This window comes from Phascolarctos cinereus, unplaced genomic scaffold, assembly GCF_003287225.1.
Source record: "Phascolarctos cinereus isolate Bilbo 61053 unplaced genomic scaffold, phaCin_HiC Scaffold_726;HRSCAF=1367, whole genome shotgun sequence".
In the NCBI taxonomy this organism is placed as follows: domain Eukaryota; kingdom Metazoa; phylum Chordata; class Mammalia; order Diprotodontia; family Phascolarctidae; genus Phascolarctos; species Phascolarctos cinereus.
This window is the reverse complement of record NW_027556098.1, coordinates 84,939,121-84,965,529: the sequence shown is the minus strand read 5'-3', so window position 1 is coordinate 84,965,529 and position 26,409 is coordinate 84,939,121. Positions and strand designations below refer to the sequence as shown.

The following is a 26,409-nucleotide window of genomic DNA, read 5'->3' as shown; positions in this document are numbered from 1 at the left end:
ACTGACCTGGAAAATAGATCCAGGAGAGAGAATTTAAAAATTATTGGACTATCTGAAAGCCATGATCAAAAAAAGAGCCTAGACATCATCTTTCAAGAAATTATCAAGGAAAGCTGCCCTGATATATTAGAACCAGAGGGCAAAATAGAAATGAAAGAATCCACAATCTCCTCCTGAAAGAGATCCCCAAAGGAAAACTCCTAGGAATATTGTAGCCAAATTCCAGAGTTCCCAGGTCAAGAAAAAATATTACAAGCTGCCAGAAAAAAACAATTCAAGTACTGTGGAAACACAATCAGGATAACACAAGATTTAGCAGCTTCTACATTAAAGGACCTCAGGGCATGGAATATAACATTCCAAAAGGGCAAAGGAGATAGGATTACAGCCAAGAATCACCTACCCAGCAAAACTGAGTAGAATCCTTCAGGGGAAAAAATGGTCATTCAGTGAAATAAAGGACTTTCAAGCATTCTTGATGAAAAGACCAGAATGAATAGAAAAATTTACCTTCCAATACAGGACCTAAAGTGGAACATGAGAGGTAAACAGGAAAGAGAAATCATAAGAGACTTATTAAGATTGAACTGTTTACATTCCTGCATGGAAAGATGATATTTATAACTCATGAGACCTTCATCAGTATTAGGGTAGTTGGAGGAAAAATAATTATATGTATGTATATGTAGATAGATAGATAGATAGAAGGCACATGGTGAGCTGAAGATTAAGGGGTCATATCTGGAGAATAAAATTAAGGGATGAGAGAGGATGATACTCGGAGAAGAAGAAAGGGAGAGGTAGAATGGGGTAAATTATCTCACAAAAAAAAAAACAGAAAAGTCTCTTACAGTGGAGGGGAAACGGGGGAAGGTGAGAGGGAATGAGTGAAGCTTATTCTCATAGGATTTGGCTTAAGGAGGAATAACATACACATTCAATTGGGTATGGAAATCTGTCTTACCTACAGGAAAATAGGGGAGAAGGGGACAAGAGAGCAGGGGGATATAGAGAGGAGGGCAGATTGGGAAAGGGGTAATCAGAAGTAAATACTTCTGAGGAGGGACAGGGTCAAAACAAAGAATAGAGTAAATGGGAGGGCAGGATAGATTAAGGGAAATAGAGTTAGTTTTTCACATGTTTACTATGGACGTGTTTTGCATAACTGCACATGTACAACCTATATTGAGTTGCTTGCCTTTTCAATGAGGGTGGGTGGGGAGGGAGGAAGAGAGAAAATTTGAAACTAAAGTTTTAAAAACATATGTTTAAAAAAAATGTTTTCACATGCTACTGGGAAATAAGAAATATAGGAAATAGGGTACAGAAGTCTATCCTGCCCTATAGGAAAATAGAAGGAGAAGGGGATAAGAGAAGGGGAGAGAGAAAGAAGAGAGGACAGACTAGGGGAAGGGATATTCAGAATGCATGCCATCTTGGGGTGGGGGGAGATGGGGTAAAAATTTGGAACTCAAAAACTTGTGGAAGTGAATGTTGAAAACTAAAAATAAATAAATTTATATTAAAAAAAATAAATTTCCCTTTTTAAAAATATGGTTTATTCACAAAAATAGTTTCATCAGCAATTATACCTTTACTTGGAAAGTGAGCTGCTAAAACCTCTCTGTGGTCTGAAGAAGTTTGACCTATTTTAATTTTGGCCCCTACCTACTGCCAAGTTGTTCAGGTCTGCTTTAAATAATCCTTGAAAGGGAATTCCTTTGACAACTGAAAATCAACCCTAATTGGTGGACATTTAAAGAGGAAGTGAGCTAGAAGTCTTTAGCTTCGCCTGCTGAGAACATGGCTTGATCATGGGATTCAGCCCCCTCCAGCCATCTGGACAGGGGAAGCCAACTCCATTCAGACACTCTGGTTGGTTGTCTCCATGAATGGAGTTATCCTCAACTCTAATGGAGTTTACAAGGGGGAAAGGGCTCATTTCCTTAGGGGTTAGAACTAGTCTGGACTGGGATTCGGCTTACACTTGAAACAGAAGTATGTGTCCCAGTTAAATGGGGTGTCACCCATGACTGGAAGAGCTTGTACCTTGAGGGCTAAGAAATTCTCATCAATCAGCCTTCCTTCAGAGATTAACTTTTTATAGGGGCTGGGCCTGAAATGAGCAAATAAAGGAGGAAAATCTGGATCCCAAATAATTGGTTATTAATATAATAGCAAAATAATTTCTCAGTAGAAAGACGATTGAACAACATAAAATATCTACATAGTGCTTTTGTTAGAAAGAGGTGGTGATAAACTCCTGTTTCTACACTTACAAATATAGAAACAGATATACTTAGAAGCTCTGTGATTTCATCAGGGTGGGTATGTCATCTACCAATAGACTGAAATCCATCTTAAGACTTGTTAGAAAGTATTCCTAAATTGCTATGACCAAAAAATTCAGAAATCTATGCCCACCAGTCTAATAATGATAAACCTAAAAAGTTCACTAGTCCTTATTAGAAGCCTCTGCAACTTAGTTAAGACCTGCCAGGTCTTTTGTTCTATTGCCATAGTCTTTGAAAACCAAGATTCTTTCAATGCTACAAGGAAGCGATAAGATAATAAAGTCCCACCAAACATTTATTTAAAGAAGAAATACAAGGTCCAAACTGCTAAGCATTTATCTCCAAGGAGATCAAAGAGAGGAAGAAAAGTCCAATACCAAGCAAAATATTTATAGCAGCACTTTTTTTTGGTAGTAAATAACTGGGGGAAAAAATAGGTACCCATTGAATAGAAACTGGGTGAATAAATTCTGGTATAGGAATGTAATGGAAAATAACTGTGCTGTTAACAAATAACAAACACGAAGAACACAGTAAGGTGGGGGAGAAGGGATACACAGGAGGCAAGTGCTTTAGGCAAAACCAGAAAAATATGCAAAATGACTACAACAATGTAAAATGGAAGAACAAGAAAAAATAAAAACTTAATACCATGTGATTATAATGACCAGGGCTGCCCCCAAAAAAGAGATATGAGAATGCCCCTCCTTCTGGTCTTTTACAGAAATGAGGGACTAGATGCACTGTGGGACTTGGCTACCAGTGATTATGATCAGTTTTGCTTATTAGGGGTCCCCTGGCTTCAGCACACTTGCCAAAGAGGTCCAAGACACACAGAAAAAAAAGTAAAGACTCCTCTAAAATCCTCCTCTCACCCACCTCTTTTCATTCTTTGTTATAAAGAATGACTTTGGGGGCAGCTAGGTGGAGCAGTGGATAGAGCACCAGCCCTGGAGTCAGAGGACCTGAGTCCAAATCCAGCCTCAAACACATAACACTTACCAGCTGTGTGACTCTGGGCAAGTCACTTAACCCCACCCAATCACCTCACCAAAAAAAAAAAAAAAGGAAATAAAGGAAAAAAAGAATGATTTTCCAGGAGGGGAGGGGAATATTTTGGGAAATACAAGTAATATTTTTTTAAAAGATATCAATACAAATACCCCCCCTAAAAAGCAATAGCCTAGATACAACCTATGATCAGAATACACACAAGTTAAATGTCCCATAGTTTCTAAATCTACAATACTTGACATAGAATGACAAGTAATTCAAGCTTCTGAATCCTCCTTCAAAGATTCCATTAAACTCACTGTATCCACTTCCTTTTTTTTTCCTCTTCTGACTTATTATAATGATGATTTTTCTGATTTAACCATTGTTACATTCTGGTTATAAATCCTACTTTGTAGTAAGGAACAGATCTATGCATAGGTATTTATCTGTTATACTGCTATATTCCATTTTTAAGCATTTTACTGGATATTTTTGCACTAATATCTTAGCAGTAGTAGCCTAGATTTCTTTCTCCACTTTGTCTTTGTTCAATGGACAGTTCAAAATCACATCAGCCTCACAGAAGGAACTGGGAAGCTAACAGCAGAAGAAACACTGACTCAGGATTTAGGGGGATTGTATTCAAAATGAGGAAGCTGGTACCACACCAACCTGGACCTTATAATTCTATGGAGCAATCTATAGCACATAGAAACTACTTGCTCTTTAACAGCTTGGTAGAATTGACTTGTAAATCCATCTCTGTCTGGAATCTTTTTGTAGGGCACTCATTAATAGCTTGATTCCTCCTTTAGAGATTGCTTTGTACGCTTTGTCCACTTCTAGTTTTGTTAAATCTGGTTGATTTGTAATGCTGTAGATAATCATATATATGTAATAAAATATATGTTATATCTACAATGTATATTATAGATATATAATAAAATATATGTTATGATATATTATATGTTAACATAATATATACTATTTGTAATACAGAGAGCCTAGTGAACTCTCAAGGGCAAAAAAAACCCAAAACCCTGTCCACCATCACCTTATCTCCCTCCCTTGCTCCATGGTCAGTGTTTTTGGGCAAAGCTCAAAAGATGAACTTTACTAAAATATTTAAATGTTAGATATTAATATAGCATACATATTAGTTTACTATATACAACATGCTATAATACTAATATATAGACACTGCATACTACATACTAGTATTTGTTGTTTAGTTGCTGTTCAGTCCTTTCTGTCATATCTAACTCTTTGTGACTCCATTTAGGGGTTTCCTAGCAAAGATACTGGAATGGTTTGTCATTTCCTTCTCCAGTAGATTAAAACAAATAGAGGTGAAATGACTTACCCAGGGTCAAATAGCTAGTAAGTGTCTGGAGCTAGATTTGAACACCCTATTACACTACTTAGCTTCCTCTATACTAATATATAGTATGTTATTCTACCATCATGTACCATATAGCAGCATATATGGTACATCATATAATAGTAATTAGTATTATAGCATACTATATAGTATACTAACATAACATGCTATATATATATATTCTGTGTGTATATCTATATAGGTATCTACATAGATATAGATAAACAGATATGTTTTAGTGCAGTGCTTCTTAAACTGTGGGTCTTGACCCCTTAAAATTTGGTAACAGTAAAAGGTTTCTGAACATGCAATGGATTCAAAATCAAAGGCGTAATGAATCGGAGGAGTTTCTGGCAGCGCTTGCCAGCCTTCCTTCACACTTTGCTGCAGCCTTGGTTCTGAACACAAAGCCTACACACTTTGCACTGCGCATGCCCTTATACCAAACAATGCCAAGCAATACTGCTGAAATGCAAAAAGGGGCCGAGGGTGGGAAAAGTTTAAGAAGTCCTGTTTTCCCATAACTCATTTTTTTAAGCTTTGCCCCAAATCACTGTCCATGGAACGAGGGGGAGGGGCCAAAGTAATGTCAGACAATTTCCCTCCTCTCCTACTTTTTTTAGCTGTTCACTAGGACTTCATCTGGGAACTCACATTGCCACTGACCCTGTTCTTGGAAAAGAGCTGAGCAGGTTGGGAAAGGAAGGCAAGTGGGATGGAGCAGAAAGCCACTGAAAGTGAGGAGAAGCCTGGGAGACAATACTGGGGATAGCTCCTTAAAGATAAGCCGTAAGGCGCTGCTGAAAGGCCAGGACAGATCCAGTCCTAACCAAAGAGAGTGCTTGAGACCCATAGCCTCAGGGCATGGCGTGCTTCCTTTGGGGTCAGGATTGATCCTGCGGCCCCATTCATCTATTAGCAAAGCTGTTTGTTCTCTTTCTGCTCATGAGTCAAAGTAGCCAGTAATGCAAGTTTGTTTGTTCATATTGGTTACTTTGAATTTACAGTTATCCCTTCCATATCGTGGGGTTTACAGGCACAGAGCCCCTGCAACCTGGAAAATCTGTGTAAAAGTTTTTTGGCACTCCCTTTGTGACATAAGACATCTGAATTATTATGCTATTAAAAGATAAAATATGTTGATACTATATAATACTACACATATATTTTATACGTTTCTGAGTTTCTAAACAGTTTCTAAACTGGTCTTCATGTGTTATCTGTGGCCTCTGCAAAATTCCTAAAACATTCCCATTTAATTTCTTATGCTGACTTGCGATATATCAAAACAGCAACGTGGAATGGTTAACTGTATATTTGATTTATCTAGAAATTCTGAGCTGTTTTTCATATTTATTTAGGGGCTCATGTGTCCAGATAAGGGAAACGGATTATTTAGCTTGGTAGTAATGATGGCTTCAATCTCAGGTCAAAGTCTTTAAGGGTGGAGATCAGTATTAGACTGTTTTAAGTCTGACAAAGAACTGAAAAATCTATACCCCTAAACAGAATATGGGCACTGATGATGGCAGTTCCAGACCGCAAGTGAGCCAAGAAGGGGCATTTTTCTTTGCCCTTTGCCTAGAGACAGCCATTTGACAACACTGCATTTGAAAAGAAATCCATTCCCCCATGATGGCTAGGGGAAGTAAATTGGTTCAGAAAGGGAAAGCCATGACCCTGAAAGAGCTAGACCTGACAACTCAAGTTCCACCAGTGAGTTCCCATAAACATGCTGAGAAGAGTCTTCTGACTCTAGAGATGACTGACAACCTTGGCCAGCCTTGCTAACCAATGCCACCATGTAGCTCATGTTACATTTCCAACTTATCAACACGGTGACAATTTTCTTGATTTCTTTTACCCTTAAGCTCTCACTTTTTTCATTCCTACTTTTTTGTAATTGAGGTTTGCTGGCTTGATTTTTTAATTGGAATATTTGTGATCTTAAATCAATTTTCAGTTCCACAAACAAGCTCACAGGATTATCATTTCAATTATTTTACTTTTTCAATTTTATTGCTCTGTACTTTGATTGTGATTCATCTTTTTTTCTGCTTTCTGTTGGTTTATTGCTTTATTCCTCTAATTTTTTTTAAAGTAAACTCAATTCATTAATCTTCTGTCTCATTAACATAGGCATTCAGCAGAAGGTACTTGCTTCTAAACATGGATAATATTCAGTTTAAAAACTTGGGTAACTGGAAAGAGAATGGGACAGTGCCTTCAACAGAAACAGGGAAGTTTGCTGGATGGAGGGGAAAAGCTTTGTATCAAATGTCTCAGATGAGGGGTTAGTATCCAAAATATACAAACAACTAACAGAAATATATGGCCAAAAGTCCTTCCCCCATAGGAAAGTGGTCAAAAGACAGGGACAAATAGTTCTCAAAAAAAAAAAAACTGCAAACTATTCACAACTATATGAAAGAATGTGCCAACTCACTAATGATATGAGAAACATAAGTCAAAAGAATCCTGAGGTTTTACTTCACAACTGGCTGGTGTGACTGAAAACCAGAATAGTCAATGTTGGAAGGACTGTAGAAATATAAGTACTTTGATGCATTGTTCATAGAACTTTGAATCGTATAACGACTTAAGAAAGCAATTTGGAATTATGTACAGAAAGAAGATAAAACATCCACCCCCCGACAGAGATTACACTGCTAGGAAGGTACATCAAGGGTGTCAATGATAAAAACAAATGCCCTTATATAACAAAATACTTTTAGCAGTATATTTTTTTTTTGTGGAAGCAAAAAAACTGGAAACAAAGCAGGTATTTATCAATTTCGGGATGGCTAAACAAATTATAGCACATGAATGTAACAGAACGCTGAAGTACAGAAAAGCAAAGAAAATCTTACTGAACTGATGCTGTTAAGTAAACAGAAAAAAACCAAACAATATTCACTACTACTACAAATGGGAAGAACCACCATAAAACACCTGGAAATGGATATTATAAGATTACAAAGAACATTAGCCCCAAAGAAGAGATAAGACACAATTACCCTACTCCTTTACACAGTTCTATTGGTATAGAATACTGCATATAATGTCAAATTTTTTTGTGTGACATATTGTTCAATTTTGCTGATTTTTTTTCTATCTCTTTTCTTTTTATTAAAAAAAACTATTGTATGGGATGATTCTCTGGGAAGGGGAATGAGGATGAGATACAGGGGGAAATTTAGGCCAGGTAAAAAACAAAAGATAGCAATAAAATTCATTTGACATTATTTTAAAATATAGCAAAGTTCAGAAGAAGGGTAGGTTTCTAGGGAAAGATGATAGGTTCTGTTTTGCACATATTGAATGTGGAATGCCTACAGTACAATCACTTCGAAATGTTTACTAGATACGTCCAAGGGCTACTGCTCAGGAGAGAGACTAGAGCTGTATGTCTATATCTCTGAGAATCATCTGTATAGAGATAAAAAAAATTAAACCTATAGGAGAGAAAAGCTGCCTGGTCAGAGCCTTGGGGTGTACTCACAATTAGAGGTGGTGGCATGGATGATGATCCAGGATATAGACTAAGGAAGAAATTGTCAGAAAGAGTTTCTATTGTTTGTTCATTGTATCATCATTTATTGATCATTTTATTGCATTATGATTTGTAAAGGTAGTATATCAAAACTTATCTTTTCTGCATTTAATCTACTTTGTGTCCCAGCCCGGTATGAATTTTTGTATAAGTGCACATACACTCCCCACCAAAAGATATATAGTTTCTTTTTTCCATTGTTATCTTCATACATTTATGAGATCACATTTATTTAATAATCTATTTAGCTGTAAACTTTTCTTTTGGCTAGGCTAATTACATTCAGATAGGGATAAGGACAAAGATTAAAACAGGCCCTGTGATTTTACTGATTTAGGGAAAACCCAGGTGAGGAAAATCCCTCTAACAATGAAGAAGCTAGGAGGTAAGGAAGGTAGAGTACTGCACCAGGAGTCAGGAAGACCGAAGTTCAAATCAGACATCAGACATTTACTAGTTGTGTATATATGAATACACACACACACACACACACACACACACACACACGCACACACACGCACATGTGTACATATGTATATACGTGCATGTGTACATATGCATATACACATGCACACGTGTACATATGTATATACACATACACACATGTATATATGTATATACACATACACATTTACAACTGCCATATTCTCATTTTGTAAAGAACCTTTGTCTCAATGACTTCTAGTTGAAATTCAACTTTGTCTTTATATATATATATATCCCTAATTCCTCTCTGGCTTCTTATGATTTAGCAATAGCATAATAAATTACAGAGCAAATTACCTAATTTCAAAAACATTTAAATTTTTCATTGATTAAATGTATTTCTTGTAAAAAAGACTATTAGTGGATTCTGGGGTTGCTTGTTTAAAATGCATTCTGTGGCCTTTTTTGCTTTATTGGAGAGTTTACTCATTTATATTTAGTGTCACAATTGTTACCTTTGTTTTGTTTTAAATCATAGCTGTTACTTGTTTCCTAAGTTAGGAAAGATATCTAATTATGTAAAAAGATTTTTAAAAAAAGCTGAAACCAGAAGTGTTTTCTAGTTAGCAATTATTTAAAAATCATCTGAGTGATTCAGTAAATCAAAGTTTTGCTGAATTAATATCCCTATATTTAAAAAGACAACAATAGGACTCTGCTTGCTGCTTCTCGCTCTGAGCTCTCATTTTACGTGTACAGAAAAATGTAAAGTTTTTTTTCCCCATAAAAAGATCTATGTGCCAGAGAGAGGCTGAATGGAAAGAGATCATGATAAAAAAAAATAAAAGAGGAAGAGAGAAAAACAATAAGTCAAGCAGTATGCAGCAAAATCCTGGGTAGGAAGACAGATCAAAGTGAAGAAGAGAACAGTGAGGAAAAGACTGTGCAGCAGAAAGAGTTATGCCACCAAAGCACTACACCACACAAAAAGTATTTCCTGCTGGATCCAAACTGTTACCTACCGATAGTGACGCCCAATTTCATTTCCTCAGCTATGCAATGACCAACCTGAGTTACCTGCTGACGTAATCACATGTCTCCATAGACCCTGTTTTTCTCCAAATAATAAATGCGGTTTGAAAAGCCGGTTGTTGTCAGGGAAGCAAATGCCTCATAGTTTCGATCCCAAGGAGCAAACACAAAAACCATACGAGCAACCTTGGCCACCTTTGACAAAGGTCAGCATTCATACATCAGCTGAAGAAGAGAACCCAAATTTTTAGGCTAACAAGATATTCTTCTCATGGCTGTAATGCTAACTGTAAGAAGAACAGAGGTCAGCTGAAATCTTCAATTCACTCTGAATAGATTTGCAAAGTGGCTTCAAGATGGGCACTGTCAATGTGGAGTATTCTGAGGTAGACGCATCTTAGTGAAAGACTTTATTCATAACCTAGTACCTGTACAAACCCAGGGCGCCTGCCAAAAGTCATTCTTAAAAGGCTTCTTTCTGTATTCACAAGTCAGTGTGAAAGGGAATGCCTTCCATACACTAGATGTAGTCAGTTTGTTTCCACAAATATTCAAGGAATGCCCACCACTATGCCAGACACTATGTAGTACATGAACCAAACCAAACATTCTTCTCCTCCATGCTAGTAAGAACTCTCCTACCAGGGAACACTGTGCCCTCAGCTTTAACAGAGCAATTCCAAGGATAACAACCTGTGTTTCAATAGCACATTAAGGTTTGTGAAGCACATAGCCATCCTACACAAGCATGAATGTCCCCATTTTACAGAGTGAGAAACTAAGGCAGAGAGTCCTTAAATGGCTTTCCCACTATTAGATGTGAGAGTCAGGATTAGAACCCAAGGCCTTCCTGACTATATGTTGGAGGAAGTTCTTTGAATGAACGAATGAGTGAATCAATCAACCAATGAAAAAGCATTTACTAAGTGCTTTCTACTGCCAGGAACTGGGCTAAGTAACTGAGGAAACAAAGAGAAAAAAATGAGACAGTCCTTGTTCTAAGAGTTCACACTCAGGCATGTCTGGTTTGGCTCATGTGCTAGATAGAGCTCAGATCCAGGACAGAAAGAAAGAACCAGGGGCCCTTAGAGGATATCAGCAAATCAGATGGCAGTTAGTATCCAAGGGTCTAGAGACTCTCATTCCAAGATAGATGGTAAGGTCCAAAGGGTTTTAGGCTACAGTGACAGGGAAAAAAGCAAAGCCCTGCTCACCCCGACCACACGGGAAGGCCTGGCAGGCGAACCCAGCTTATCAGATTCTGATGTTCCCAGTTCTGTGACTCCTCCTGTCCAGCTGCCCTGATGGGGACCCAAGCAATGATATTATCTGTTTATAACAGTCTAGAGGACCTAGACCACCTAGAGCTAACTAACATAAGCCAATGATTTGTTTACAATTCACAACACTGTTCTTCACAACGATGAAACATAAGGCATTCTTTACTTCATATCCTCCTGTGTTTATCTAACACATAACTGAATTGTGACTGGTTACACTCAAGGGGCTAGATCCCCTGGCACTAAAACTACTTTGATGTATTTGTGCTCACTCATATTGCTTATTGCCTGAAAAGATCATCCCCACGTTCCCCCCTCTGTCCAACAAATAATCTGATTTGATCTATTGGTAGCAAGAGCACGGGCAGATTTTTTGGCTAATCTCTGATACCCAAGAAACATATGGGCCCAAACGATAAACTATTCCTCTATTACAAGCATCCTTAACCTGCAGTCTGTGAACTTGTTTTTCAAAAATACTGTAATAACTATATTTCAACATAATTGTTTTCCTTTGTAATTCTATGTATTTTATTTTATGCAGCTACTCAGCACAGTGGATAAAGCACTGGAGTCAGGAAGACTTCCAGCCTCAGACTCCTTCCTAGCTGTGAGATCCAGAGCCAATCACTTAAACTGTTTGCCACAGCTTTCTAGTCTATAAAAAGGGATAATAATAGTATCTACCTCCCAGGACTGTTGCAAGGATCTAATAAGTTAACACATGTAATCAATCATTTTGCAAAACTTAAGGCACTAAATAAGCTACCTAGCTGGTGGCAGTAATACTAGCAGTAATGGTAGCTGTAGTGGTAGTGGTGGTGGCAGTAATGGTGGTGGTGGTGGTAATAGTAGTAGTGGTAGTGGTGGTGGTGGTGGTGGTGGTGTGGTGGTGGTGGTGGTGGTGGTGGTGGTGGTGGTGGTGGTGGTGGTGGTGGTGGTGGTGGTGGTGGTAGTAGTAGTAGCATTCATTTAAAAAAAAATTCTAAGAAGGGTTCCACAGGCTTTCAGACAGTCCAAGGGGACCATGATACAAAAAATACTAATAACTGAGATAACAGCATCTACTCTGAGAAAATGTAGACTAATATAATTAATACATTCTAATGCACAAATGAATTGGATTTTGCATTCCAGTAGCCTCCCTTCCCCTACTGTTTTTATGATATCGATGTTCTTTTTAATTGACTTCAATTTTTTTTCAACCAATAAAAATCCACCTTCTCTCCCTCCCACCTCACCCCTAAGCACTATTTGCATCCTGACTTTTATAAGCAACATCTCCTGATTGAATAGTCCATGCAGAGTTCGTTAATATAACATTAAACTTCCTCTTCCAAGCTGTAAACAAAGCTGTTTTTCACTTATAAGGCTGATCTAATATGGGCCCTGGCTGAAACTCACTAGAAAGCATTGACCCCATGTAGGACAAATAGCACCATTTCCTTAAGGGTATTCATTAGTTCATATTCCAGATGACTGGATAAGTATGAACATTTAAAGCCTTTTCCGTTATTTATTTAAAGCAAATATTTTAAATAATATTTTATTTTTACCTGTAAAAACAATTTTTAACATTCTTTTAAAAAATTTTTGAGTTCCAGATTTTCTCTCTCCCCTCCATTTTAGAACATTTTATCAAAGTCCAAGACTATTATCATTTTGCTCCACTCCCACCACAAAGACAACTACAAAGTTTTATGAAAATGCACATCAAATATAATCTTGCTTCACAATACTAATGGTTCACTGCTCATGAGAAATGGTTTAACTACAGATGCTTTATCTCCCTCTGTTACATGAAATAAGATTCTACAGGAAGAAAATCTCAATCAAGTCATGAAAAATGAGAAAGTAGCACCTCTCAGATATGCTTAAAACCCTCTCTAAGTATCACTTTTCATTCACCTGTTTAGCAATTAGATTTTTTCTTGCCTAGTTCCTCAGTTCAATTTATATATATATATATATATATATACGTACATATATATGTATGTATTTTATATATAATTTTCAATTAAAAATAAAAAGAATAACAGCTAGCATTTATAAAGTGCTTCAAAGTTTGCAAAGTGATTTACAAATATTATCTCATTTTTTCATCAAAACCAATCTGGGAGGTAGGTAATAGGTAGGTAATAATAAATATTTTTCATGTGACTTCATGCCAGGACCTATGCTAAATGCTCAATATACAAAGACAACATTTTCCCAGCCCTCAAGGACCTTACTTCTTTTGGTTTGTTTGTTTGTTAATTTGTTTTTGGGTTGTTTTTTTTTTTGGCTAGGCAATTGGGGTTAAGTGACTTGCCCTGGGTCACACAGCTAGGAAGTGTCATGGTTGAGGCCATGTTTGAACTGAGGTCGTCCTGACTCCAGAGCCAGGTGTTCTATGCACTGCGCCACGTAGCTACCTCAAAGAGCTTACTTCTTCACCTAAATTTTAAAATGCAGAGGACAAAGAGTAGATTATTTAGATAGTTTTAGACCTCAATGTTAGCTAATATTGTCTGACAATCTCTTAGTGTTCAACTTAAGTGAATGCCAAAGCCCTTTCCAATTCTAAAATACCATGGCAATTGTGATTACTAATATAATCTGACTTACATTCTCTACCCCCAGGTTTTTGTAATTTCTTCCTCAAAACAACCCCATTCTCTCTTGCTCTAGACTAGATAGATATCTTCAAATTCTGTGTCTATACAGAGAAAACCCTCGACAAACTTTTAGAGTTTTGGATACAGGGTATCCAAAAAGCCGTAGTACAATTTAAAACTATTTAAGCTTAAAAGTATTAAGTATTAAAAACTGTAACAGTGTTAAGTATCTAATGTTCAAAACTGTACTAAGACTTTTGGGACACCCTATATTTATGACAAATGTTTTTCATGGGCATTTCTTTAATTGTTAATGTTCTATCTTGCTATCTGCTTGGGGAAGAAACATCCTGTTATGCATGTTTATGCATTATTAAATCTCTTATTCACTTATTCTTTGTGAATCTATTATAATATTGCCCATTTAGAATAAAAATTCCTGAGAGCATTGAGATCTTCCTGATTATGGATCTTACCTTTCACAAATACCCCAAAAAGAAAAACCCAACAAAAAATCTTGATGCTAAGCTTAATGCCACTGACGTCCATAGCCAATGACATTTATCTAAGGCATGATTAGAGTTCTTAAAAGACTCAGTTGCAGAATGAAACATGTACTTGTTTTTGTACATAGACAATGGAGAGATGCATTTTACTCAAGTGTATTTGTTTATAACAGGAGTCGTCATCGTCATCATCTTCTTCATTCTAGGCAATGGGGTTAAGTGACTTGTCCAGGGTCACCCAGTTGATAAGTGTTATATGTCTGAGGCTAGATTTGAACTCAGGTCCTCCTGAATCCAGGGCCAGCACTCTATCCACTGCTCTATCTAGCTGCCCCCACTCCCCCCCTTTTTTGGATATATTTTTTAAACTCACTTTTTCTTTTTTTTTATATTTTTTTTAGGCAATTGGGGTTAAGTGACTTGCCCAGGGTCACACAGCTAGTAAGTGTCAAGTGTTTCGTCTGAGGCTGAATTTGAACTCAAGTCCTCCTGACTTCAGGGCCAATGCTCTATCCACTGCACCACCTAGCTGCCCCCTCCTCTTCTTTCTTTTTCAGCTTGAAGTGAGAGGACTGAGAAGGGGGAAAGGTGGATTTTTTTTCTGATTCAAAATAAAATTTAATTTAGAAAAACTGCTGTTGCTGCTAGAGATGATCACGACAGATGATATTAATGTAAAAAAAAAAGAGATGCCTCAGACTCCTCTAGCCATGGGCTAGCCATCCCCTTTAAGTAACCACGCACAAAAAGTTATCTGTGTCATTCTTGTTAGGGATTTTCTATAAGCGTTTCCACATCTTCCCTATTGCCACACCCTGGTATTTTTCAACCTTCAACATCAGGAAGTCTGTTTCTGTTGAAACCCAGATACGCTGCAGGTTAAACCTTACTTCTTTTCATTCCCCAGAGGAACTGAAGAACAGCTGGTCATTTATTTTCCATATAAGAATCCTTCATATTCTGGAGAAAGTTATGGTGAATGCATAAATACAAAAATATTCCTAGCAGCAATATTGATATTAACAAAAAATGAAAACAAAACATGTACCCAGTGGATGGGATATGGCAGAACAAACAGTGGAATGTGAATGTAATGGAACTGTACTATACCATAAGGAAGGATGAGCATAACGAATTCAGAGAATCATGGGAGAACATTCTAGAAGTTGCCTTGCATTGTGAAGAAAAAGAATAATATACAAATGATTACAACAATAGCAATTAAGCCATAATGAAGGTGTAAATAAAACTCAGGTCAAATACATCAGGCAATGGTAGTACCATACTTTTAAAGTTTAAAGCACATATCCTTTTCATTCTTATTTCTTCTTGTAAGTCAGTAAACTCTCAAAGTAGAAGGTAACATATACTATCAGTTAAAATGCATGTTCCATGAGAATGTACCCTGGTTGTTTGGGTGTTTGTTAAGTGTGGGGGTAGGGGTGGGGGTGGGGGGTGCACGTGCAAGTACACACATGTTATGTCCAAATAACAGAAAATATGATAAAAGATGAAAAAATTCAGTGTTGGCAGGTACGTGGGGAGACATGCATGCTAATTTGCTATCAGAGCTGTGAAATAGTCAACAATTTCTGAAAACAAGTTGGAATTACATAAGAAAAGTTACAAAAATTTTCCAAAAAGTCCCTTTCTTCCTTTAAGACAAAGTTCAGGCACCATCTTCTGCAAGAAGTCATTTCTGATTCCTCATCTCCCCCCTCTACCCCCAAAGCTAACACCCTCCTTCTCAAACTACCTTATATTTAATATATGTGTGTGTGTGTGTGTGTGTGTGTGTGTGTGTGTGTGTGTGTGTGTGTGAGAGAGAGAGAGAGAGAGAGAGAGAGAGAGAGAGAGAGAGAGAGAAAGAGAGAGAGTGTTTGTCAACTTTATCAACCCACTATGAGATTTAGACTCTACGATGATTAAGGATAGGAAGAGAAGTATTATCTGCCCCAAAACAAGCAACACTGTTAAAACAGCCAAAGGTTAGAAGCAAAATATATATGCCCAATGATGGCAGAATGGTTGAAAAAATTGTAAGGTAAGACAAAAATGACCTAAAAATTGTTTTTCCATAAGGAATTGACAAAGGTGGAGAATTCAAATAAACTTGGAAAGACGGGTATATCATACAGAATAAAGAAAGCAAATCCTGACTAACGATATAGATAATATAAACAAAGACAACACTGAAAAGCAGCAAAACTCTGGTCAAAGACAATGGAGTCTTTAATCTTGTTAAAGTCAAAAAAGCACACAGGTTTCCACCAAGGTCCAAATCATCCATTTGTGTTGTCTTGCTCAACTATACAAAGAATATATACTCTGGGGACTGTTTGTGTTTGTCTGCTTTGTTAAAACAAAATTTGTCAGTTAAAACTCTTTTTAAAGGACTTACGTTGAGCCAGAACTCTCATGCTTCCCTTTCCCACCATGCTAAGTGACCTCCAATTCCAGTAACTTTCCCTTCGTTGTTCTTATTTTTTATTCCATTAATAATATTCAAGGTACTTGAATCAGCATTTCTCAGGATATTCCAACTTATAACCACTCACAGTCATTTTAATACCTATTTTCAGTGTTCAGTCCATGTCAGAAATCTTCGGGTCTCCTAACATTGACTGCCTTAAGTAGTATTGTACACACACTTAATAATTCTATGATGTACAAGACCATTTTCATTACCTGGAAATGGAGAATTATCTTCCCACCACACCTTTGACAGTTCATTTAACAGCAAAAATCCATGACAGGTTCTCATCCAGAAGTTCTTCCTCCCCTCTTTGCCATTAGTCGAAAGACTCGAACAACATAGGCTCTAGTATTTTATATATTCTTAAATAATTTCTGCAACAATTATACAGAAAACTTGAGAGATTCTAGAATGCTAATATTAGAAGTGAAGTCTTATTCATTGCTTATTCATTGAAAAGTATCCTCTAGTCCAGAACATCTTCACATAGGGTCCATGAATTTTTTTTTAAATTGGTAGCTATTTTAATATAATTATTTTTCTTTGTAATCCTACATATTTTATTTTATACAATTAAAAACACTACTCTGGGAAGGGGTTCATAAGCTTTACCAGACTTTCAAAAGGGTCCATGATGTAAAAAAAGGTTAAGAACAGATAATATCATACACATATTTTCTAATTAACTATTTTCATGTTGCTCTATAAAACTGCCACCTATATATTGTCTTTCAATATCTGATGACAATGCAATACTCCTTTGAAAAAAAAGGTGCTAGTTTACAAATACTACAATTATCTCTATTTCCAAAAATGCCAGAGAATGGAAAAGTAATAATTGTCAGACTACAGTAAAGACCTGGAGCTACAATGTAATCTCAAATTTTAAGATTGCCATAAATTCTTCCATGATCATTCAAGGGCTTTTAGAGAAATCTGAGAGAATGCTGAAAGACAGCAGATTGTGAAGGGGAGAAAAAACAAAGACAATGATAAAGAGAAAGTATAAGGGAGGGGAGGAGGAAGAGGAGAGAAGAAGAAAGTCTAAGGGGTAGGGAGGGAGTGGAGTGAGGAAGAGAGAGAGACAAGACACTGAGAGACTCAAGTAGGAAGCTAAAATAAACAGGGCAGGCCAAGCAGATGCTACAGAAACAAATGGAGCAAAAAGTATTAAAATCATTGATGGGTGAAAATGCTTACCAAATCAAAAGAGAATGCAGAATTAAATCAGTTTTCTATAGCTCTAACTTGTCTCACCAAAACTAGGTGAAACACAAGTAGTTTAAATTTTAATTCCCCAATTTCACTTCTCCAAATACAGCCTGTCCAGTTCCTAATAGAAAAAAGTGGGTGACTCTGATAGGGATATTCCCAGGGGATATTCCCAGGCATCACAATCTCAGCCATAAAAACGTCTGAGGGTTGACAAAGTGTTCTTTTCTCACAATAACCTTGTCAGGTAGGGAGCACAGGTAGTGTAATCCTTATTTCATAGAGAAAAGAACTAAAGCTCAAGGTTAAGTGACTTGCTCATGGTCAACAAATTCGAGTCAGAGCTAAGACTCTAATCGTGGCATTCTGATTCTGAGGCTGGTTAAACTATGTTACTTGTTAAGTCATGCCTGGGTTGTCAATCACAGCAGCCGAGAATATGACATCATGGAAGGCTATGGGAAGATTCAAACTTGATAGTCTTGTGGTGCTTACACGAAATTAAATGACCTGATGACCTTTTTAATGAAGAATAAATTTATAATGCCACTCTTATGCATCCTCTCACTTAAAATGATTTATCTTTTCCAAAAAAAACTTTGTGGATTTTTAAAAAATTTTGATATACATATATTTGCCAACATACGGACACTTCATTTTCCCCTCCAACTCCAGTCACTGAATCCCCCTTGTAACAAAGTTGGGGAAAGGAGTTGAGCAAAAGAATGATGAGAGTGAAAGGGAAGTAGTCTCTGGAAATATGTATTATGTACATATAGTGACCCAGTGGGTAAAGTGCTAGACATGGAGTCAGGAAGATCTGAGTTCAAATCTAGCCTCAGACCCTGGGCAAATCATTTCACTTCTGTTTGACTATAAGGTGGATTTTACTGTGTGTAAGGAGGATTTTGTTATTCCCTTTTAAATAATAGTTCTAGGATCCTAGATAATATTTCCCACGAATTATGGTTGAAAACAACTTCCACTATGCAGCTGCAGTGAGATACAGAAGTGACATAATGTGATATTTACTACACGTGCACTGTGCTAGGTCATGATGATATTGCTAAAGTTAACCTGTGAGCTTACTGTTGGCGAGATGCCTTCTTTGTCTGTTGCCCTAGAAAGCAAGTGGGCACTGGTCAGTAAGGGGGGGAAAACCATTGTGGGATTTGGGCAATGCACAGAGGAATGCATGTACCTGCCTTGACTGGTCCCCATCGAGGCTTGGGGGAATCTGTGTGCTTGCCTCAACCGGCCCCCACTGAGGCTTAGGAGACAGGTGGGAGTCATAGCTCCTACCATTCTTGCCCACCCCTGCAAGAAGTGTGATTTGAGAATGCTGTAGGAGTTGGAGCTCCCATTATTAGCAACCATTTTGAGAAGATGAGACTAGAATAAAGTAAGCTTATTTAACCCCTTCGAAGCTGTCTTCTTGTCTGACCAAATCAAAAGTGAACCTGTGCTTGAATACCTGCTAGTGTTAGGAGCCCTCCTGTGTTCTCCTGCCCAACAAACAGTGTCACCTGTGTGTTTACCTGTGAAACACTGACTCAACTACAGAATGGAGATAATAACAGCACCTACTTCGCAGGATCCAATGAGATAATACATGCAAAGTGCTATTATTACTACTGTCATTATTATTATTATTATTACTATTTATGGTACTATAATGAAGTATTAGAATAGGGCAGGGGTGGGGAATCTGTGGCCTTCAACGTCCTTAGGGGCAGCTTTTTTACTAACTCCAAGTTTTACAAAACAAATCCTTTTATTAAGGGGATTTGTTCTGTGAAGTTTGGATTCAGTCAAAGGGCCGACTTGAGGAGACCTAGAGGGCCACATGTGGCCTTGAGGCTAAAGATTTCCTACCCCTGGAACAGGTTAGTAATGGAGGTTAACAACTCAGATTTGTGAAAGTACTTTACAAACTGATATATAAATTGAGAAATAAATCTGTTTTCATCTTCACAACAAATCTATGAAAGCATCATCTATCTCCATTTTATTGATGAAGAATTTGCGTATCTAGCATTTCTAGCATTGTAACAGTGAACACGAACATAATTTTTAAAAGGAAGCAAAAATAGCTCCAACATAGAGAGGTTTTAGGATCTAGAAACTGAATCTATTTTCTTGATATGGTTAATTTAAATTTTCTCTTTTTGAATCATTCTATATTTAATCTCATTAAGTCCACAATCTCTTCGAGAAGCTGAGTGGTGATCAATACAAAGAATTAGGGTCGATTATTTCAATCATTCCATTGCTTCAATCAACCATCTGTCTTTGGTGTTTAATATTATAGTCTATTTCTTAACAATCCATTCATTGCCATCTCTCAGCAGGAGTGGGTTGTGTTTGGAAAAACACATACCAGGGTGGGGAACCTGCAGCCTTGAGGCCACACTGTTCTATAAAATTTGGATTCAGTCAAAAGGCCACACTTAAGGATCTAGAAGGCCACAAGTTCCCCACCCTGGGTATTATACCCTTTCCTAGGACAACTCCAATTTCTTAAGAGTGAGTTGATGAAGACACAGCATTTTCCCTTATACATTTAATATAAGGTCAAGAGGATAAGAATCTTTCCTTTCTCTTTAGTAGCACACTTCAAATTCATCTTCCAAGGGAAAGCAACTGAGCAACTTTAATTTAAACTTTTAATTTATTATTAATAATAGAAGCTTATTTTCAAAGGTCTTTACATTTATATTTTCTCTTATTTTGTCTTCATATAACTCTGAGTTATATAGTACGAGTAACCATTGTCCCCATTTTACTGAATAGGAAGGTAAGACTAAAGAGAGGTTAAGTGACTTGTCCAGGGTATCACCAGTAATGTCAGTAATAACCAGAACTCAACAACTCAAGAACCAGACCTTGGACTCCAATTGGAATACCGTTGCCAAACCATGCTCCACTACCTCAGTCTTTGAGGAGTTAAACACTGTCTTTTTTTTTTCTTTAGGGCTCATAACAAAGAAATGGTGGAAAAATTCCAAAGAGGGAAAGAAATTGTTGTTGTTTTTTGAAATCTCTGGTAGCTTATACCCAGGGAAAATGAGCATGATCTTTCAGGGGAGGAGATGGGTCCTCAATGAAATAGAGGACTTCCAAATCTTCCTGATAAAAAGACCAGAGCTCAACAGAAAATTTGATCTTCAAATACAAGACTCAAGAGAGACATAGAAAGGTAAACAGGACAGAAAGAAACAACATGTTATTAAGAGCAAACTGTTTACATCCCTACAAGAGAAGATGACACTTTTAACCCCTAAGAACTCTACTGTTATTACATCATGTTAAAGGGGTATACTATAAGTTAACTTTGGTGTAGTGATTTAAAAAAAACTAATCAAATGGGTTAAATGGATCCAAGTAAGTGGATTAATCTGATCTAACTAAGAAAGTGTACTGAGAGAAAAGGAAAGGTGGAGGCAGACAGGGTAAATTACATTACAGGAAAAGGCACAAAAACCTATTACAGCAGAGAAAGAAGAGAGGGAGATTAACATTGTTTGAAACTTTTGAAATTTACTCTCATCAGATTTGGCTCAAGAAGGGAATGACATAATCAATTAAGTATAGAAATCTAACTTGCCCTATAGGCAGTAGGAGGGAAAAGGGAAAAGAAAAGGGAGGGAGGGTAGAAGGGAGCAAAGAAGTAGTAAGGGTAAAGGAGAAGAAAAGGGAGGGGCCTAATAAAAGGGAGGTGGGACTGAGGGAGGTGGGTGGTCAAAAGCAAAACACTAGTGAGGAAGGAAAGGGAAAAAGGAAAAAGAAAACCATAAACAGGAGAGGGGGAAGGATGGAGAGAAAGACACAGGTAGTAATCATAACTGTGAATGTGAATGGGATGAACTCTCCCATAAAACGGAAGCAGATAGCAGAATGGATTAAAAACCATAATCCTACAATATGTTGTTTATGCTCAGTGAAGTGAGCAGAACCAGAACATTGTACACAATAACAGCCACAGTGTGCAATGACTAATATTGATAGACTTAATCCTTCTTAGCAATACAAGGATCTAAGACATCTCCAAAGGCCTCATGATGGAAAATGCTATCCACATCCAAAGAAAGAACGATGGAGTCTGAATGCAGATCGAAGCATACTATTTGCTTTTTTTTTTCTTCTGTTGTGTTTTGTTTCATCTTTCTGATGGTTCCTCCTATTGGTTCTAATTCTTACTTACAACATCACTATTGTGAAAATGGTTAATAGGAATGTATATGTATAAACTATATCAGATTGCTCACCCTTTTGGGGAGGGGGGGAGGGAGGGAGGGAGGGGGAGAAAAATTTAAAACTCAAAAGCTTATGGAAGTGAATGTTGATAAACAAAATAAATTTTAAAAAAAGAATTTAAAAAAATCTCTGGTAGCTTAAAAGCAATGCTAACATTAACAAGAGCAGTCACCCTAATATCTTACAAATTAGAAGAAAGAATGTAGTGTACAAAAAAGTCCCCTAGCTCCACATTTGAAATGGCTGATTTTCTTTAAAACCTAAAGCTTTCCAATGGATAAACTGGTGATTGATGGATGGAATCTGATGCTAAGTTTGTTTGCTAGTGTCAGTTCTAGCTGAGGGGAAATAAAGCAGGGAGATAAATGCACTGCTAAGTTTTTCCATATTTCTTTGACATCACAGAATCATCCTTTTACTACTCATTTTCCAAATGACCATTCACCACATTCATTTTGCCTATGTACATATCTTGCTATTTCTAGTTCCTATTTTTCAAAACATAGAGCAAGTAAAATCTGGCAATGAGGTAAGGAAGACTGGGAATTTCATTACATATAATACCATTAACATGGCAGAGTAAAACTGGCTTGTGATAGTTGATTTCAAATTAATATTTTTCATCCTTAGTCACCTCCAACACTTACAGGATATAACCTGCTCCTACCCTTTTCACTACCCACTCCCCATCTCCAGGTAGCAGCAATTTTCAATTCACTAGAAAACTTTTTAAGTTCTTCTACTGATAACAGGTAGAGCAAAATAAAATTTATTGAGGTTTTCTTACATCCTTTTTCTTTTTAAAATAATGAATTATGAAATTACTAATACTCACAAAAAACCCACAAAATATTTTAAAGAAATTCCACTCAGTTTGCCCCTGCTCCCATCCTCTTCCTCTCAAAATCAATTTTAAGAAAAATAGGAGACAGGAACAAGGAAGACACATGACACATTGTAAAAGTTACTCTGTGGTCAATCTGGGGCATTTTGTTTCATGTTTAAAATGACAGACTTCTGCTTTTAGGTACAAAAACTTTCAAAAATTCACACAGAAGGGGAAAATTCTATGATGTTAAGTTAATAACAATAACAGTAATGGGGAAAAGATCTTACCAAACAAATTTATCATCTCTTCTCATTTGTACACACAAATGTAAAGAATTGCTAAGGCTTGTGAAATGAATGTTTTCTTGCTTTCATTACCTCTGTGACAAGTCATCATTCACCAGGCTTCAAGGACTCTGACAGTTTCTCCAAGCACACTGAACATGCCAAATATCTGTGCCCCACAGAATGAAAAGCTACAGATCCTTTTCTTTTCAATAGACAAGAACTTCTGTCTTGGGCTAACCTGAAAATCAAGCTCTGAATTTCTGTCTGCTAAGCAAACATCTGTAATTGCTAAACATCTCTGAAACATGGTGTAACAGTTATTCCTTATGCAAACTGCAAATCTAAATTACTCCCTTCAATATGAAAACCAAGACACAGAAATTGGAAACATCTGTGAAACTTAATGACCAAATTGACCAAAGGGTGGGGGGGGGGAAGGGAATTTTAAGAGCTAAACAGTTCCAGGGCAATATCTGCTTTCAGAAAATAATCCTTCTCTTCATCAGTTTCTTCTTAGCAGATACAGGCATCTCCTGACTGGGATCCTAAAATAACACATGTATCATTTTAACCTCCTGATGCAAAAAGTTTTGCCACAAAATGATATACATGATAAATTATAGTACTGCAGTAACTCTTAAGCTAAAGGCAAAAAAAAAAGAAAGAAAGAAAGAAAGAAAGAAAGAAATACCTCCTCTCCCATCGTGAAGTGAGCTCTGCCTTCTTACAGCTTAAAAAGGTCCAAGGGCCCTGGAGTCCTCTCACTTCCTTCCAAGAGCCAAGGGCACAAAGCCTGAAAGACCAAGCCTAAAACTGAGTCACACTTGGGGACCAAATGAGCTAGGAGGAAAACAAAGCCAGGATTTGTTTATTAACTCAGGAAGCCCGGAACTATTCAGAGTCTCTGAGTTGCTTCAGAGAAGGTCCCCTCCCTTCTCCTTCTTCCAGGGAGGTATCAAAGGTTTGCTCTTTGTTTCAGGTGTGAACTCCTGAGCAAGTCACCCGCTGAGCACTTGTCAGGAGCCCACGAGCCAAAGTTCTTCTGTCCAAAGGCCGAATGGAAAACATTATATTTTGGCAAGTACTGTAAGCAAATTAAAACGGGGAGGGGAGGGAGGGACTCAGCATGGCATGTGAAGGAAATTCTAAAACTTGAATATATTTATATACGATTTCGTAGGACTAAAATTAGCTTTCATTACTCAATATAGATACTAAATAAAAAGGACTAGAGAAGAATAAAGTTTAATTATTGGAGGAGAAAGAAGGGAGGACTTCCTAACTCCAAGGCTATCTATCCCCTATTGTTCTTGACATTTGTTCAAGGGGAGGGGGAGAAGCTTAAATAAACCTTCCATACAGCCTGCCATTACTAATGTAGGCATTTGTTAGTTACCTACTACATGCCAGGCACTGTGGATCTAAGTACAAAGAATAAAACCACCCCTACTCCTAAAGAGCCTCCATTATTTAAGGATATACACCATACATATGGGGGGGGGGGCGCTAAGTGGTACAGCGGATAGAGTGATGGGTCTGGAATCAGGAAGACTAATCTTCCTGTGTCACTCTGGGCCAGTCATTAACCCTGTCTGCCTCAGTTTCCTCATCTGTAAAATGAGTTTGAGAAGTGGAAAGAAACCACTCCAGTATCTTTGCCAAGAAAACCCCAAATGGATTCGGACACAGCTGAAAAACAACTGAACAAAAGCATATGTATTAAATTAATAAATTTAATAATAATAATCATAATATAAATCAAATAAATTACAAAAATAAATAAAAATAAATTACAAAGTAGTTAAATACAAGGCAGTTTGAAGTAGGGCACTAGCAGTTGTATCGTAATGTATTGATGTTGAATATTTAACAGCTATTTACAGAGAAACATATGTTTTTGATCACCATTTTTACAGACTTAGGTCACATCTTCTACAAGACCTGGGTGACTACAGATTCTCAGATAATATACAGTTGAAAGGTGATCCTTATTATTATGTGTTTTATACAGCCAATTTAAAATTTTCTGTTTCATGTACGCTAATACATATTTTTAATTTTTTTAAATTTTTAATTAATACGGTTAATTGTGACATTTAGGACAGCTTTTCCCCACTGCCTGGCAAATTCTCTGATTCAATTCCCTACTACCTAAGCTACAGTCTATTCATTTATTGGAATATCTGTGCCCCACTATGTCTCTAACTTGAATCAAATCCAAACTCCTAAGCCTGCCATCCAAGGCCCTCAATAATCTGTTATCCAACCAATATTTCTAGCCCTAATTCTGACTATACAGAGATCATTTGGCTTGGTGGAAAAAACAATGGACTTGGAATCTGGAAGATCTGGATTTTCAAATGTGACCAATGCTGATCCCAGTGCTCACTCCCCCCCACCCCGAAATGCACTGTCCCACAAGCATCCCTTGCCTGTAGAAACTGCTCCCATTCTTCCAGATTCAGCTCAGATGAAAACTTCTCCATGAAACTTTCCCTTATTTCCATAATCAGAACTGAACTTTCTCTCCTCTTCCCCTTTCTCCCACTCTCTGCCCCTCCCTCCCTCTGTGTTCCACCCCCCCAAATATCTCAGAGCATTTGGGGCTGGAATCTGAGGTCCCTTCCACAATTCTGAGATTAGGTACTCAATCAATACTTTCTGAATTGAATTAAATTAAATGGTTTGGAAAATAAATCTGTTAATGAAGGGAGAAAAATAGCACAACCCAAAGTAAATACTGCTTTGATTATCCATTCTTTTAGATGGAAACCTATGTTCTTTAACAAAGCTAATTGGGAATTCACAAAAGCTTGAGTGATTTCCAGGAAGGTCCTGAAAAACACCCCAATAAGATATAGAAATCTATCCTGCCCTACAGGAAAATAGAAGAAGAAGGGGATTGGGGGTGGGGGGATAGAAGGGAGGGCAAATTGGAGGAAGAGGCATTCAGAATGCATACTGTGTTGAGGGGGAAGGCAGAGATGGGGAAAAAATCTGGAACTCAAAATCTTGTGGAAGTGAATGTTGAAAACTAAAAATAAATTAAAAAAAAAAACACCTGAATGAGCAATGATTTGCTTTCCAAATCACCCAGTAGCAGTTCTCAAAGATTACATAGAATGTCTCTATTATCCCACCCAAGAAGCTGGGAAATTTTTGATAGCTACACGGTTAGCTGATTTCCCAACAGTTTTAGAGAGAACATATGCCCCCAACCAGGACCACATACCACGTTATCATTTATTTTGAAATACGACAGAAATTTTTGTGTGGGTGTTTT

At 37.2% G+C, this 26,409-nt stretch overlaps 1 protein-coding gene across 7 annotated transcripts in view; it reads right to left on the bottom strand.

Moving 5' to 3' along the window:
- SH3KBP1 (SH3 domain containing kinase binding protein 1) overlaps nt 1-26,409 on the bottom strand; it is a 446,742-nt gene that overhangs the window by 153,842 nt on the left and 266,491 nt on the right. Inside the window, exon 1 of one of the 7 annotated variants that reach the window (XM_020989934.2) lies at nt 23,818-23,924. The exons of 5 other annotated variants lie outside the window; for them this stretch is intronic. In XM_020989934.2, the coding sequence (XP_020845593.1) occupies nt 23,818-23,829 (12 nt within the window). In that variant the 5' untranslated portion in view covers nt 23,830-23,924. Of the gene's footprint in view, nt 1-16,753; nt 16,814-23,817; nt 23,925-26,409 lie in introns of those variants that run through there. One more of the 7 variants, XM_078146636.1, reaches the window with a different exon arrangement.